At 38.5% G+C, this 18,233-nt stretch overlaps 2 protein-coding genes across 14 annotated transcripts in view; both read right to left on the bottom strand.

The window, feature by feature from the left end:
* The window catches only part of LOC143282746 (uncharacterized), a 29,183-nt gene extending 21,651 nt beyond the window's left edge, over positions 1-7,532 (bottom strand). The window contains exons 1-4 of the mRNA XM_076588497.1: positions 5,898-7,532; positions 4,853-5,077; positions 2,446-2,667; positions 607-645 (exon numbers count right to left, since the gene is read on the bottom strand). Of these exons, the coding sequence (XP_076444612.1) occupies positions 607-645; positions 2,446-2,667; positions 4,853-5,066 (475 nt within the window). The 5' untranslated portion in view covers positions 5,067-5,077; positions 5,898-7,532. The remainder of the gene's footprint in view (positions 1-606; positions 646-2,445; positions 2,668-4,852; positions 5,078-5,897) is intronic.
* The window catches only part of LOC143282690 (uncharacterized), a 204,714-nt gene that overhangs the window by 71,124 nt on the left and 115,357 nt on the right, over positions 1-18,233 (bottom strand). The gene's annotated exons all lie outside the window — the stretch shown is intronic.

Raw genomic sequence — 18,233 nt, 5'->3', positions numbered from 1 at the left:
ATTATCATTACCACCCAATGAAGTTATTCCTCTGAATTTCCAATGTTGCAAATGGACATCCCAAAACTTTCACTTCGTTTTTGCTTGATAAAGTATCATAATGTGTCTGTATTTGACAGCGTGGTCTTGATTTTTATGGCACTTAACCTGAAGCTTATGTTGACTGCTGATCAGTGATCTCGTCAACAAGAGCCTGCATGTCATGTGAGTTTTCTGCCAATACAGGAATATCATTCACATACTCAAGAGTGACGTTGCCCGTCCATTCCTATGCCTTTCCTTCTAGCATCGAACAGCCAGTTAATGGCCAGAGCAAAGAAGATTGGTAACAAGTATCCTGATGCCGTCTTGTCGGTATCTCAAACCAGTCACTCAATCCATCCCCCACCTTTTACGCAGCACTTTAAGTCTGATTTTTAACTCAGATGGCATGCCGCGTGTTCCACAACGAATACCTGTGTACACGCCAACGGAAGAGTGCCAAGGAAATGTTACATGACCAACTAGTAACTAGTATACCTATATCCCATAACGTGGTGTTCATAAATGGTGAACGAATTGTCTTTTGACTCAAGTACAAATTAATCAACAATTTATCATACTTACTACAAACGTTCTCTATTGTCAGAGTGCTCGTATCAGCTCCTGAAACAAACAGTAAGTAGCAGTAGTAGTACTAGAATAAGAAGTAGTAGTTTTTATAGAAGCAGGAGAAATAATAGAAGTAGTAGCTGTAGCAGCAGCAGAAGTGGTAAATGTAGTAGGAACATTTTTTTTTGTGGGGCCTCCAACCTCCTCTTTTTTCCCACTTTTTTTTTTGGTGGGGCCTCCATCCTCCTCTTTTTTTCCCACATCTTTCTTTTTCTTCTTTCACAAACTCATATTTACCTTTCATGCACCACTTTCCCCCATACACCTTAACTAATCACTTTCATTCTTTCCCCTATCGTCTGGCGCAGCAATTGCCCCAGTGTGTCTTGAGGCATGCATTTTAAGAATATTTGATGTTTGTGTACATTTGCCAGGGTTTTTTGATGTTCTAGTGTTCTGATGTATGCATTCTAAACATGTATGACAAGTGATTACATCTGTCTGGGTTTATTGTTGCCCTAGTGTGAGTTGTTTGTTTGATATTGAAGCTTTTCTGTCATCCATCCTCTCCCTCTTCCTCCTCTATCTTAACCCAATATATAAACAAATAAATAAATAAATAAATAAAAGGTATGTCATCTGTATCATAACAATGGACCGCCTTCTGGGAGAGATGTTCAATGGAAAGGATGTGCCCTACCACTTCTAACTCCGCATACACTGTTACATACATGCACTAGGTCAACAAAACCACTGAAATGTAAACAAATGTTAACATTAAATGGGAAGATAGGGTCGGTCCATTGTTATGATATAGTAGGAACAGTAGTCATGGGAGTATTCCAGCATGAACAGTGCAGCAGTAGGGGTGGTAGTGGCAGCAGTAGTAACAACAATTGTAATATAGTGTCAGAGAAGTAACAATGCACCCGGCATTATAACAGATAACATTCATAGTCACATTTCACAAAAACATATCGAAGGATATGTAGGATAGAATATATGTTGTGTTTGTGCTCAACGGTGAAAATATAAACAAAACCAAAACAAAACAAAAATCGAAGCGTACAACTTGTGCGAGTATAATATTGTATTGAAGGTTTAGTGTTATTCGTATTTGTATAAAGTGGAATCTGCCAAGATGTTACTGTCACACTCAGAATAAATGCCCGGTTAAACGCATACGTGTCCTGTCAAGTGCAATTTATCCGTGTTCTGCACACAGATGCATAATTGACGCTTGTTGCATAAGGCGTATGCTTTGCATGTTTCTTTAACTCACTCAGTACGGCCAGTCCTCTCTTCTCCTCTACACAGACCCCTCGGATGTCCAGTGGGTGTCTGAATGACCCAACCTTTAGCTTCCGTCGTAAGAATTGTGGTATTCTTTGTCAACATTCACCTCTTCAGTATAAGAGCCTTCCGCTTGTAATATTTTGATGATGATAATTGGGGTGAAACGCTGTTAACGTCGTCTCTTTCGCCGTTCGTATGGAGAGAGTTAACGTCGTCACGACACAGGGCAGGTCACAGCACGTCAAACAGGCTGGACCATTGTGGAGTGGCATTGGTCTGAACAACATCTGGTGTGGTAGGATGAGGTCACACCCAAATTCTACAAAAGTATATAACAAGATACTTGACCACTATAGAGTGACATTCACTTGAACAAAACTTGGCGAGACAGGATGAGGGCGCAACCAAATTAACGACAACAGTTGGAGAACAACTTACAAGACCACTGTGGAATGGCGATTACATGAACAGGATTTAATGCAGGAGGATGGACAACAACTACATACAGTGCGACACAGTGCAGCACAATACAGTACGCCACGATGGAGTGGCATTCACCTGAACAAGACTTGCTGAAATAGGCCGAGCCGCCAACGTTGTTTGTGGTGAAAGTAGAGGTGAAGAAGCTGCATGAGTTGATTCCACTGGTGGTGACGGCTTTGCACGACGCTACGTGCAAGCACATCGCCTTGCATGATTCCACTGTTCCTTCTAAAACTTTGGAAGTGGGGGATGAGCCCTGTTTGTTTGCTTGTTCACTGAAACAGCATCTACTTCCATCTGCAAAATTCAAATAAAAAGATAATACTGAATCTAAGTGTATCCAACTTCTTTCCCAATCTTTCTGTTTGTATTTCTTTCTCAAACATGACTGCATAATTTACACACACATATCATCTCTGCTCTATTATCACGGACTGTCTTTTCTTCAAACATTACAAAGATTGGGTAGATTTGTTTTTGCTGTAAAATAAACACCACAGACTATTGCAAACTAGATTCTGACAATCACAATGATTTGCAAACAACAACAACAAACAAACAAACAAACAAACAAACGAACAAACACAAATAAAGTCATATCCAGCATGAATTTTCTCTTCCCTCTCCACAACTAAAAAGAAGTCCCCTGCTAGCCAACGCTTTCTAACAATCCAGCAGTTTCTCACGTAGTCTAATATAATCTAAAGCGGGAAGACGATAAACTGAAGACTACCATTACGGTTTCTCACGCACCGAGAAAAAAGCGTGGGATTGAAAGAAAGCGTGGTCACACGTTGTTGTCGCAATGAATGAGAAAGCATGGGAAGTCCCGCTTATTGGTGTTTTTTTTTTTTTTTAAATAAATTTTTATTGGAAACATTTCTTTCGTCATCAGGGTTGGTTTCTTGACTTTTCCCAACACAGTATTTATTTATTTACTTATTTCTTTTTTTGTGGTTCGTTTATTTGTTTGTTTATTTTATTTTATTATTTTATTTTATTTTTATTTTATTCATTTATTTTTTTATTTTATTTTATTTTGTTGTTGTTGTTTTAATTTATTTATTAATATCATTTTTATTTATTTTTTTTTTCCTCAAGGCCTGACTGAGCGCGTTGGGTTACGCTGCTTGTCAGGCATATGCTTGGCAGATGTGATGTAGCGTATATGGATTTGTCCGAACGCAGGGACTTGAGCTACTGATACTGATACTGATCCCAACACAAAATTAAGACAGAGAGAGAGAGAGAGAGAGAGAGAGAGAGAGAGAGAAGGATATTCATAAAGTGTTGTCACCTCCTCTTCCCCCCCTCCCCCCGCACCCCCCACCATCTACTGCACCTTAGTGGTGGTCTCAGTCAAATCTTTCAGATAAGAGATGTCACTGGCAACGTTTCGTAGAATAATCCAGAATGCTGATACAAATAGATTTGCAAAAAAGAAGAAAATAAGGGAGGATCAGCACTCTCCGGAGATAACACCGCGAATTTCACACTGAAAATTATTCTGTGCCGACAAGAACGTAATCCAAATCAATCCACAGTCTATTGTCAATGCGCTGGAAATAGGTAGTCTTCAAATCCAGTATATTGCAACAAAGATGAATGTCAGCCGAATTTATGCATTTTCGTCTTTTTCATTGACTTTCTGAAACACACATACACACTCTCTCTCTCCCCTCTCACTCTCACTTCTGAAACACACACACACACACACTCTCTCTCCCATCTCACTCTCACTGTGTGTGTGTGTGTGTGTGTTTCAGAAAGTCAATGAAAAAGACGAAAATGCATAAATTTGGCTGACATTCATCTTTGTTGCAATACACTGGATTTGAAGACTACTCTCTCTCTCCCCTCTCACTCTTACTGTGTGTGTGTGCGTGTGTGTGTGTGTGTGTGTGTGTGTGTGTGTGTGTGTGTGTGTGTGTGTGTGTTGTCTGCTATGCAGGTATTTGTTTCATGGGGGAATGATGGGTGAGTAAACAGATAAATCAATGGAGTGCGAGGAGAAAATAAATAATTGGAATGAGAAGCAGAAGTAAATAGGGGTGAGAAAACAACAAGCCACAGCAACAATAAAAACAAAATAATGGGGATATGAAAACAACATCAAAAACAATTGAAAAAAACAACAACAAGGACAACAACAATAACAACAACTGAGGAATCAAAACATGAACAAGAAAAAAAAACAAGAATTGAGAAAAATGAATTAAAATTTTGACACTCGGAACAAGAATACACACAAAAGTTTTTTCAAGAAAAACAGCCCAACAAGTAAAGAAACAAACAGTTTCGATGTCAGTTTCAAGGAGTTGTCAAGTGTACGGACTGATCCTTATACCCTCAACCAATTTGCTGTTAAAAAGAATATAAAAAATCAGATCCCCAAGGCGCTGATCAGGATTTGAGAACCAAACAAGCAAAAACCAACCAACCAACAAACAAACAACAAAAACAACATCAACAACAAACTGACTCGGGCACGTGGTCCTGGTACAGAAGGTGTAGCCTGTAGCTTCAACAGAGGAGGCGGTGGTTGTACTTGTGTGAATGACACACTTGCCGTTAATGTAAGTCATGGCTTGGCATTGCGATACCATTGTGCAAAGCTTCTTACAGTCGTCCAGAGATGTTTCATCCACAGTCAGGTCGGGGCTGGAAGTTATTCCAGGGCTGGACACCTCCGACATTGTGCACGAGTCTGTGAGTGAGAAAAAATGGTCATATCTTACTCTAGTATTCTTTTGTGTTTTTGATAATTTTTCCTTTTGTATCATCACAATTCGCGTCTCATGCAGATCAGAAACTTCGGACGTAATGGCGAGAAAAGTAAAGGCACAATTTGTGCACAATGTTTTGCTGAATCAAAGCACTAAAAACTGTAAAAGTACACTGTGGAAGAATTTCAAACTGTCACAAGCATATAAACTGCAAAAGTTATTAACCAAACTAAATCTATATTATTCGAATTGTTAGCAACTTTTGTAGAAATAAAAATCTGATTGGGAATGAAAGCAACTGATCTTAAGTTGCACATGCGTAAGTGGTGTAATAATTCTCCATAAAACACACACACACACACACAAATAGACACATAACGTATACGAAATGCAATAATTTCCATGACAAATCTGATTTTATTTGAATTCTTTCGGATTTTATTCTACCCGATCTTATATATTATCATGATTATACCAATTCATGGAAAAATATTGATTTTTACCGTTTTTCGTGATTTCATAAACCCTAGTTCAATGCAGTAGGCGTTTCATTTATTCCATTTATACTTGCATAATTATGCAAAACAATGACTTAACAAATAAGGAAGGATCAATGAAAGTTTACACATTCCAAATTAGCAAAGAAACTTTTCACATACAGGATGGGAAATGAAACTGTACATATAACGAATGGTAACTGTAACTTTATACATACAGAACGACAGATGAAACTTTACAGACACAGAATTACTAAAGAAACTCTACACATAATTATCGAATAGGCAATTAAACTTTACGCACAGAGAACGACAAAAGAAAGTGTACGCCCAAGGAATGGTAAATGAGACTGCACACAGGCCGAATGATAAATGAAACGTTACACATACAGATTGACAAAATAAATACACATACAGGGTGACAAATGAAACTTTACATTTACAGATTGACAAAATAAACTTCACACATACATGAAACTTTACACATACAAAAAGACAAATGAAACTTTTCACAGACCGAATGACAAATGAAAGTTTACACATACAGATTGACAAAATAAACTTCACACACACACAGAATGACAAATGAAACTTTACACACACAGAATGACAAATGAAAATTTACACACACAGAATGACAAAATTTTAATGAAAGTTTACACATACAGAATGAAACATGAAACTTTTACACTTACCGAATACCAAAATGAAACTTTACACACACCGAATACCCAAATAAAACTTTAATAATAATAATAATTATAAAAAAAATCATCATCATCATCATCAACATCTTCTATTCATAATAATAATAATGCAGACTTGTATATCGGTTACCAGGTGGCTCTAAGCGCCTTTAACAATACTAGTTAAAACTGCGACTCACACAGCTCTCTCACTTAACCCCCACAATGAAATACCAAGATTCAAACTCGCTAAAATTACTAATGAAAAATAGGTAAATGAAACTTTACACATACCGAATGACAAATGAAACTTTACACATATTTAATGAAATATCCAATGAAGAATGACACTTTACACACTGGATGACCAATGGAACCCAACAAATACCGAATGACAAATGAAACTGCACATATAGTGAGTGACAAATAAAACTTCATACATACCGAATGAAAGATGAAATTACACATACCGAACAACCAATGAAACTTCACACATACCGAATCGTAAATGAAACCTTACACCGGATGACAGCCTATGAACATTAATCATAAAAATCGACATACACTTTTTGACCCATATCTCAGGGGCTGACAGGTAGTTTTTGTTGAGTAAACACACAGCAAACACTCACAAAATGCACGCCGTTCAGTAAAGCAGCAAAGAAAAATGGTTAAAACTATCACATACCTTGTTCAACCGTGCAGAAAACCAAACAGCGGACATGCTTGCGAGAAGGAAATGGACAAACGATCAAATGAAAATATAAAGAATAAAAAAAAAAAAAAGACATTGTCGGTAAGTGCCGATCGAAACGAAGAGCTTACGAAATCATCGAAACAGCAAAGCAACCACAAGGAAGATTAATGCAACCAGAATAGAATGGTCTAGCACTACATGCATCAGAAATTTGAAATACATACACATCATGCAAAATGACATGCGTTTAGTTCTTCCAATCTAAAACACATTGTGTATTCATTTCGCAATCATTTCATTTCACACACACACACACACACACACACACACACACACGCACGCACACACACACACAGAGACAGACAGATAGAGAGAGGATATACAGATAGAGCTAGAGATAAACAGATAGATAAATAGATAGAGATCCAGATATAAAACGATCGATTATGTTCAGTAATTTGCCCTCGTCAGGAAGCCTGCACTGGACGAAACGGCAATACCGGTGCTTCTCTTGTATTGACCACCTCCTTGAACTTAACCTAGTTTGTAAAGGAAAATAAAACGAGCTAAGAAGAAAGGAGAGGACAGAGAGAGAGAGAGAGAGAGAGAGAGAGAGAGAGAGACAGACAGACAGACAGACAGACAGACAGACAGACAGACAGACAGACAGACAGAGACACAGAGACAGAGACACAGAGAGACAGAGACACAGACAGGGAGAGACAGACGGACAGACAGAGAGGCAGAGACAGAGACAGACAGAGAGACAGAGAGAGACAGACAGACAGACGGACAGACAGAGAGAGAGAGAGAGAGAGAGAGAGAGAGAGAGGCAGACAGGCAGGCAGGCAGAGGATTCAAGACTTTATTCACAGAGAGCTAGATAGACAGACAGACAGAGAGAGAGAGAGAGAGAGAGAGAGAGAGAGAGAGAGAGAGAGAGAGAGAGGTGGGACGATAAGCAAGTCATTATGTCACTATGTGTGTCATTAATATAATGCAGACTAATTTAGTACACAAAATCAGACATTTGCATTAAGTTGCATACGGCAACACTTGTTTGAGCATAAAAAAGTTGCACAAGATATTTCGAGCCACAGTAAGGCAAACATGGCGTTGGTATGAGTGAAAACTAAATGAGACACACAAAGACAAAGATTAAAAAAAGATTAAACTTTAAACAAGTACTCTTAGTAAGACAAAAGCACACAACGGGTTAAACAGTTGTGACCCAACTCGTCTGTTGGATGGCAAATGGTAATATCTACCCCGGCGGGTGAAAAGGGGTGATTTTTCATCATGACTTTCTTGTGCGTTATAATGTAATAGATCATACAAGTCTGTAAAGTTTAAACTAGTGCAAAAATGAAGGGGGTGGGTAAATGTCAGCATTTTGTCTTTCCGTGGGCCTTGTAAATTTATTTGGGTGGTGGTGGTGAGGGGTATACGGGCTTGAAACAGCTAAAAAAAATCAGCATTTTACAATACAGCCAGATTCAATATGTCAAGACTGGCATTAAAAATTGAATTAGTTTCTGATAGTTGTCACATGATCATATACTTCCGGTGTACTGAAAAAGCTCAATCACCAGCAACCTGGTTACTGTTTGAAGAATTTCTTTAAAAACCCTAGGAAACTGCTGACAAAATATACTTGTGTTATGTATTTGTGTTGCTCTTTATCAATCCAATTGACATTAATGGCCCAGCCAACCGCAAAGGCCATATTGAGAATGGAATGGGTTTTTCTCTTTTTTCTTCAGTGTATTTTCAAGCAAGAAATCACACTGTATACGTCTGACGGAGGATATCTGCGGTTTGAACACATAGGAAGCATACATTTAGATCGTTTTACCTTCTTCAAACGAAATGAAGCCTAACGGTATTGCATGTGCTTCTAAAACCGATACAACTGGATATTACTCGAAGACGTTTCCAAAGAGATTTACTGAGACATTGCACATATTTCAGATAATGTTACTAAAACTTTACAGATGTCAAAAAATGTTCTTGAATGTTAACTATGTTAAGTATTGACATATTAACAGACAGCCGAAGAGAAGGACACCACAGCCGGACAATCAATTTCCAAAGGAAAAAAGTTAACTTCCCCGGTAAGCTTCAAGTGTTTTGTTTCCAAAGAATACGGCATTATATGTGACAAAGCGAGGAGGAAATGGAAACCAGTTTATAGAGACCAGAACTATCAAACGGGGAAATCTGTGGCAAAAATTGGTGAAGATTCGATCAAAGAGGTAACCACTCCAAACGAGGGGACTGATTTGATCGGCCTGGTACGAGACTTAGAATTCGTGCTTGTGACAAGGGAAGAACAGTAACATGGAACTTGTCGGAGAAGATGGATGGGCATGAAAGAGACAAATCACTGAGAGCAAAAGGAAGCCCGTGGGGACACTTCTATTCATGTGTGCGAGTACGCGGGAAGAACACTGGCGGAGACGAATCAGAGTGTGTCTAAATGCTGAGAGATACTCAACATACATGCAAGAGAAACACCTACCGTTTTACAATTCACGACTCAGAAAGTGAAAACAAAGCTGAGTGAATATTTTGGGAGAAAAATAAGTTTTGGAGCTGCAAATCATCGGAGTGAGATACTATCCTAGTTGCTATAGGTTATCTGATTCCGAATACATATAGACAGTTTTTCTAACATAGAATCAAAAGCTGAGCTAACTAGTATATTTTGATGGATGGTAAGTCTGTACAAGTTGTGCTGAGGGAGATGGTGTGAAAGCATTGAAAAATACATGCGAGTTCAGCTTTTGATTCCGAGTAAGAAAAAATCTTGTTTTGTTTCTATATTCAGGCATCCGCGCAGGTGGTCCCGTTAAAGTCGTTACGGCCGGGAAACAATACAACAGTTCATAACTCATTACAATGACTTAAAGGAAGTGAGCATCTTCAAGTCCCCTACAAACAGAACCTAAATAAAATGCAAAAAGAGCCGAATAACCGACTGTGCTATCAGCATGCAAAGTACAAGGAAGATGATGGCAAGAAGAAAAAAAGACGGCACGATTTAGGAGTGCTCATGAAGAATTCAACGATCCTTTCAGTAACTCGAGAGGGATGACCAGTTTAAGATTTTGCAATAAACTCTACACTGTCAGGTATTTTTGTTGCCCACACCATTTTGCAATAAACTCTACACTGTCAGGTATTTGTGTTGCCCACACCATTTTGCAATAAACTCTACACTGTCAGGTATTTGTGTTGCCCACACCATTTTGCAATAAACTCTACACTGTCTTTTTTTTTTTTTTTTTTTTTTTTTTTGTACCCGGACTTTCTTGGGTCGACCACCGTTTTATTTTGTATATAAATCACACAATGCCAAATAAATCGATAGCGTTTATGGAATAAATACGACTTTTCACTCACTGATTTTGGGCTTGTTACAATAATATTGAAGGAAAATGTACAAGTCATACAATTAAGTGTACAAAACTTATCTATGTTTTTCTTTGTTTTTTGTTGTTGTTTTTTGTTGTTGTTGTTTTTTCACCTTCATTCATACACAATTCTAAGTCTGTCTGTTTCTTCATTTATGGACAATCACGTTGCAAAACTTTAGTGTTGGAAGATTGTTTGGTTTGTCTGGGGGGTGGGGAGGGGTTGAGGGGGCGGGGGTGGGGGGGGGGGTGGGGGGGTGTTCATGCTCTGGTGTGCTTTCTGTGTGCATATTTGTCTCTTTCTCACTTCTCATTTGATCATTTGACGTTATTTGTAGATGGAAGTGTTTTTTTCCATGTGAATTCGTCTTGTTTCAAATTCTCGTTCAAAAATAACCTGTAAGGGAAAGACTGATCTGGTCTTTTTATAGATACTGACACACATTTTACCCACTAATATTATATTATTGATATACGCATAATTTCCTTTTAGATATGGTGAATTTTCAATCCCAAACAGGATATCTGATGCTGACAGTTTCAAGTGGACACTTGTTTCTGTTAGTAGTTTTTGTTCAATATACTTCCAGAAGTTGTGTGTTACTGGGCAATCAAAAAAAAAGTGTTCAATATAACCTACCAAATCTTTACAATAGGAACATTTATTGTTTTCTGCTACTTTCATTTTGTTTAGAAGGATATTGGTGGGGTAGATGTTGTGCAAAATTTTCCAGTGCAGAACTCTTAATCTAGTTTCTTTTGTTATCTCTCTCGCTATAGACCAGGTTGACCCGAGTAAGTGGATACCAAATTTTCTGAGCCAGAAGTAGTATGCGTTGGGAACAGTTTTCTCTTTGTTTATGAGTGTTTTTTTTTTTAATCTGTTTTAAATTTGTGTTGTACAGGCTTACATCACATTTCTGTGTTTCATCCTCCTTTTCCCCTCTTTCTATCCATTGAAGCCATGCCTTTGGTATCGAATTTATCAATGCGTTATATTCAAAAACAATGCCTGCTTTGTTTTTACGCACTATATCCTGTATCTCTCTTAAAGACAACACTCTATTTTCCCTGAAATTAATTATGTCCTTTACTTGTTCAAGACCTTTCTCATTCCAAGATCTGAAGAATAATAATTTGTTTTTATACTTTATCAAGGCGTTGTTAAACAGCAATTGGGAGTGAAAGTTGTTACTTTTGATGTCTGAAAGTGATTTTAACGGCCTGCTGTCAAGATACGAACTAACTACATCTTTCCAAAAATCGTTATCTATCATGTTCAAACCTATTAGATCTTTTGATCTACAATTTAAGAGAAACACATTTTCTTTAACAAGTTTATCCATGTGCCATTTAGGGATCACACTCCAGCTTTCCTTGGCTGTCGCCCCAAACAGTTTTCCTGCCCATTGTAGGTGAAAACATTTTTGGAGCTGGATCATGTTTATCATGTTCAGACCACCTTCTTCTACACTCGCTTCCATTACTTTTCTTTTTACTTTCTCGAAAGCTCTCTTGTTACTGTGTTTTTTCTGCCACAGAAACTTGTACAGAATTGAGTTTATTTTATTCAGAACCTCAGCTGGAAGGCCAATCGACTGCATAACGTAAATGAACTGACTGACAAGAAATGATTTTATCACGACTACTTTCCCTTGAATACTTAAGTCACGTTTACTCCACTCTTTAATGAGTTTGTTCACTCGATAAATCCTGCTTGTCCAGTTATCTTCAATGTCTTTGGCCATTCGGTTACTTTCGAAATGGATTCCTAATATCTTTATTCTATCTACTGTTGAGAATGGAAGATTTACCTCTCTTTTCTGTCTACCTAGTCTTAGTGCCTTTGTTTTATGTTCATTCAATTTCAGTCCAGAGAATCTTTCAAAAGAAGTAAAAATGTTAAACGATCTATTCATGTCCTCTGTATCTCTAAGAAACAAGGTTGTGTCATCTGCCAGTTGTTTTACTTTTAAATGCTCATCCTCATTTCTCTCGGATCGAGGGGTTACAATTCCCACTATGGGACTGTTTCTTATTTTAATAGCTAATAATTCAACAGCTAACACGAATGCCAAAGGTGAAAATGGGCATCCTTGTCTAATACCACACAGCACGTCGAAAGGTTCAGATATCCAACCACCATGATTAACAGAACTTGTACAACCTTTAAATAAGACAGTAACCCATTTTTGAAAGACTGGTCCAAAACCAAAGACGGAAAAAGCATGTACCAAGAAACTTTTTGATATGGAGTCGAATGCTTTAGAGTAATCTACTGCTAATAAGTATCCCGCTTTCTTTGTTTTATTCAGATAATTAATAACGTCATCAATCGATCTGATAATTGTAGATATGTTTCTGCCCTTAATGTAGCCTGCTTGATCTTCATTAACTAAAGTGTGAACAACGGACGACAGCCTTTCTGCTAGTGTTTTTGCAAGTAGTTTGTAATCTGTATTGAGTAGGGTTATAGGTCTCCAATTATTTAGCTTATCTCTTTCTAGGTCTTTTCCTTTGTGTATCAGTGTTATAATTCCTTGCTTCTGAGAGTAAGATAGTTCACCTTTATTAAAGGATTCTACGAAGGAATTTGTCACAATACTGCCTATTTTACACCAAAATGTTTTAAAGAATTCTACTGTAATTCCATCACAGCCTGGGGCAGACCCGTTCTTCATTTTCGCAAGTGCATTGCTCGTTTCTTCTAAAGTGACAGGTCCCTCACACACAGCAGCATCCGTACCATTCAAACGAGGGAAATTTTCATCTGCCATAAATATATCAGTTGCTTCCCTTACATCTTCTACTGCTGTTGTCTGACTATATAAGTTTTTAAAGTAAGACACCTGTTCAAGTAGTATTTCTCTTTGATCTGTTATAACTTCACCAGTTTCTTTACTAAGTCTTGTTATAATTTTCTTTTTGGCTTGAGCTTTTTCTAAATTACAAAAATATTTTGTGTTTCGTTCACCCTCCTCAATCCACTTAATTCTTGATCTAACTTGTGCCCCTCTCGCTTTTTCTAATAGCAATAATTCTAGATTTTGTTTTAATTTTAGAAATTGAGTCTGTTTGTTTTTGTTAGAGAGATCGTTTACTAAGTCTTTCTCAACGTCTGAAATTTGTAGCTCTAATCTCTTCACGTTATTCCGTTCTTTACATGCTACATTTTTACCAAACTCACTGCACAAATTTCTGATTTCAATTTTGCAACATTCCCACTTTTTTATATAGGAAATATTATCACTGACATCATAATTTAAATGATTATCTAGCAGTTCATTCATTAATTTGACAAACTCTGTGTTCTTAAGATAGCTATTATTGAATTTCCAGTATCCTGGCCCACGGGAAAAAATATTCTGATTAAACTCTGTAACAACCGTTTTGTGGTCCGAGTTAGGGACTGTCCGATGCTCACAAGAAACACAACAATGCAGCATACTGTGTGATGTGAAACAATAATCGAGTCTTCTGGCTATAAATGGATTTGTTCTGTGCCATGTGAAATCTTTACTATTAGGGTGTAATGTTCTCCAAAGATCAACTAGTTCTAATGTACTGACTGAATGCTTAAACGCTTTAACTTCTGATTCTCTATGAGGGAGACCTGCAGTATTATCAAGAGAGTTATTGAGAACACAATTAAAATCACCAAACATGAGAAAATGTCCGTCAATAAATTCGCTAAACTTTTCTTTGAGCATACTGAAGAATGCTATTTTATCCGATGATTCATTTGGAGCATACACATTGGCTAACATAAATTCATAATTGTCATACGACACTGAAACAACTAGTACCCTGTCTTCTGTTGTTTTCAAACTAACTTTACCTGGGAAATGCTTTGCTACTAAAATAAGTTCTTCCCTACTTCTATTTGTGCCTTCGTTAAAGAAAATAGTTCCACCCCACTGTTTCTCCCCAAGTGGTATGTCTTTGGCTGTTACATGTGCTTCTTGTAAACAAATAATGTCAAACTTCTGCTCTCTTAAATAACGAAAGATTGAAATGCGTTTAAACTTATTTTTCAACCCTCTTACATTTAAAGATGAGATCAATAACTTGTCCATTGTGGGGGTAAATCAAAATTCATTTTATAGCCTATTGATGAGTACACACAAGATTAACATCGATAAAACATAACACATAAAATTAATCACTATTCAGTCTCATAGTCCGGGGGCGAAAACCAAAACCGTCTTTGACACAGAGGACAGCAGCAACACATTACCGACAATTCTCGGCAGTCACAGGCTCCGGGGCATGAACGGGGGGGACTGGGCTACCTGATCGTCGGTCATTCCGTCGACGATGCTTGTCGGTCCTGTCTCTCGGGCTGCGGCGATCCTGGGACCGCTGGCGCTTGGGGGTCTCGGACCTGCTGCGGTGCTGGTCGAAAGAGAAGAGGGTGGACTGACGACAGCTCGGTCGGCTTCTGTCACCCCGGTCACCAGCTTTGCTGCCGGAACATCCAGCACCTTTTGTGGAAGAGTTGGATGCTGGAGATGTGGCTGTGGGAACAGGAGCTACCGCTGCATTCTGGATGTCCGAGTGCACCCCTCTGTCGTCTCCCTGCTGCTGTTGGGCATACCTCTTGTCTGCTGTGTTCCCTGCAAACTGACAGGCTGCATCACCTCTCTTATGTCCAGGTTGTTTACACTGTCGGCACACAACGTCTTTTGTGCACTGTGAGACATGATGGTTAGACTCCAAGCATCGTGAGCAGAATACTGTTTTTTTAACTTCTTTCTGCTCTTTGTGGTAGATTTTGGCATTAAATATATTCACTTTCAAGATCTTTTCAAGGGGAGTGGGGGGAACGGAGATGAAAACAAAACGCCGCCCAGTTAAGAAACGGGTTAACTTGTTGTCCTGGTCCCTAGCCCTTTCGTATTTAACATCGGATCTGAGTTCACATCCTATTTTAGTGAGGGAATGTTCTATTTCCGAATCAGCCACGGATATCGGAATATTGTCAATCCACACCTTTGTGGACAGTTTTTCTTCTTCTGAGCCATCCCTAAGAATGTAAGGATTTGCATTAGAGGCCTGTATCACAGTATCTCTCACGCGCATACCTTTAAGAAGGATGTCTGTACGAGCCTCCTTTGTTGCAGGGTAGACACGCCACAAGCCTCGTATCTCCTGTGCCCCAAGGATGGTGCCTTGACCAGCAGCACGCTCCGCCGCCAGGCATATTTCCAATACCGTTGGACGAGAGTTGATCGAGTTGGGAATGTCTTTCTGTCTTATGAATACTGGTTTGATTGTCGAAATCGAAGCCGAATGCGCCATTTCTGTTACACTGAAGTCGAATGACACCAGAGGGGGGTAGAGGGTGGGGAAATAAATGAACGATGACTGCGATCGACTTCTATGGAAGAAACAGCGGCGCAGAGCGATCGAAATCCTTCCAAACGTAGACTGTGAATGACGGCCTTCCAAATGTAGACTGTGTATGACGGAGAGAAAAAAAACCACAACTAAGTCCAGAAAATCCCTGAGCTCAGTTCGTGTTCGGTTTGTTGAGAGAGCGCAGTAAGCGTGTCCGCACGGCACGAGAGCCACTCACCGAATCCCAAACTCTACACTGTCAGGTATTTGTGTTGCCCACACCATTTTGCAACAACGTAAGGTAGGAGTTTTTTTAAATACTTTTTTTTCATTACGTTGTATGGATCTTCACGCCGTAGCTGACGGTGTGTGTGTGAAACAGATATTTACGAACAAGTTATTATGGACAGAAAACCCATACAGCAAGCATTGTGAAAACTCCTCCTGCTTGTTGATAAAAGATGAAGCATTGCTGCAAATTGCGGTGACGCGACACGAGAGAATTGTTGAGGTCGTGTCAGTAAAAAAAGATCCTTAGTGCTCACGTACAGTTCAGCGGGCCATTCTTGATAGCAGAAGGACGAGGAAAACTAATATGACGCTTCAACAACCTAATTTTGTTCCAAAAGTACACTTCACTTAAAACAAAACAAAAAAAACGTTTTATTGATCACACACGTTCGCGACATTACAAAGTGTTATTTTGTAACCATACCCTGGTATATTCATACCATAATTCATTTTTGGCAGACAAGCATTTTTGTTTGACAAATTCATCAAACCATTGGGAAATTAAGATGAAAAATTCCCCAAGCTTGCGAAAGGGAAAGGTTTTTTTACCTAAGTTATTAACAACTTTTTGTTATTGAGAGTCACCTAGATCATTAAACTGATTTCTTTGTGGCTAAAATGACCAGAAGCAGGATCCCAGTGGCAAGGAAGAGAGAAGGAAAGAAAGAAAGAGTGGGAGAAGAAAGACCCGGAATAAGCATGCGTGTTTCATACTGTGCACGGAGGTGTGAAAGCAAAATACAATGAAATTGGAAAAAAAAAACACTTTCTTTTTATAGCGCTGTCGACCACACAGTGCCTTATCTGGTTCGAAAACACCACAGTCAAAAACGTTAAAAAAAACAAACAAACAAACAAACAAAAAAAACCCAAAAAACAAAACCGCCATTATGATTCCATGGATTCTAAGCAGAAAACCCAAAAAAGAAATTCAGGCACGGGTAAAGTTGTACTCGTGCACAATAATTCAAGACATGCCGTAACGTTGATGTTTTCCTGGCAATGAACTTCTCTCCAGATCATGAAAAACAAGCGAAGCACACAAATACTAATATTTTTATGCATTTCAATTATATATATATATATATATATATATATATATATATATATATATATATATATATATATATATATATATATATATATACGAACACACACACACACACACACACACACACACACACACACACACACACACACACACACACACACACACACACAAGCATAGCGAGTAGAAAATGCAAAAATATAAAAGAAATACACAAATATAATTATGACTAATACTACAGAGGTTAAAAGCAATGCTAGGGATTACTGATTTCAACGTATAATTTGCAATACTACGAGACTATTCCAGACTGGAAACAGCATGTTTGTTAAGAGCAGTGACTCCGCCCTTCCCACAAATGCTCCCAAAGATGGCCTTCTGTACACGTTCTCTATTTTAGAAACGAATTAAACTTACAAGGATGGATCTAAAAATTGCTGACAGAAAGAACTACGTCCTTCAAAAGATGAGAATAATTGTGATTTCTCCTTTGTTGCATGTAGACCCATAACAGAGCAACAATTGAAACGTTTATATATAAATCTCACCCAAAATCGATTTTAAATGCCTGATCCACCCTTTTGAATATAACGAACTATTTCCTATTCCTAATGTTATCATTTTTCGTTTTGCCATATAAACTCATAACATAATCTTGCACCTATGTGTGTGTGGGGGGAGGAGGAGGGGGGGGGGGAGTGCGCGCGCGGTCGGGCGGGCGTGTGTTCATTTTTATGAACGTTTTTTCTTTATACCTAGATAAATTGAGAGCGATAGCGAGAGAGAGAGAGACAGAGAGAGAGAGAGAGACTTGAGACTTGAAATGGTTATGACGTAAGCGACATGTTCATATCAACAAGTGGAAAACACTCTTCCTCCCTTCACTCCCTCCCTTCTCTGCACACATTCATGCTTGTCATCACATAAAAAGATATCTCTATCGGTATGTAAACGCACTATCTTCGTGGTCTGCTGCTGAGGATCGTATTTATGCACATCGACGCCACATGCCCGATCTCGTACTTTTAGAGAGAGAAAGAGGGGGGGGCGAGGGGGGGATTCAAGTAGACTACCATGGGACACTTTCACTATCAGCACAATTAATTCAAAATACAGTTTCGTAAACAAACAGTGAAACAGCGGTAACATAAATCGAAATGAC

The sequence above is a fragment of the Babylonia areolata genome, chromosome 1 (assembly GCF_041734735.1).
Source record: "Babylonia areolata isolate BAREFJ2019XMU chromosome 1, ASM4173473v1, whole genome shotgun sequence".
In the NCBI taxonomy this organism is placed as follows: Eukaryota; Metazoa; Mollusca; class Gastropoda; order Neogastropoda; family Buccinidae; genus Babylonia; species Babylonia areolata.
The sequence above is the reverse complement of the archived record's forward strand: the minus strand, read 5'-3'. Positions and strand labels throughout refer to the sequence as shown.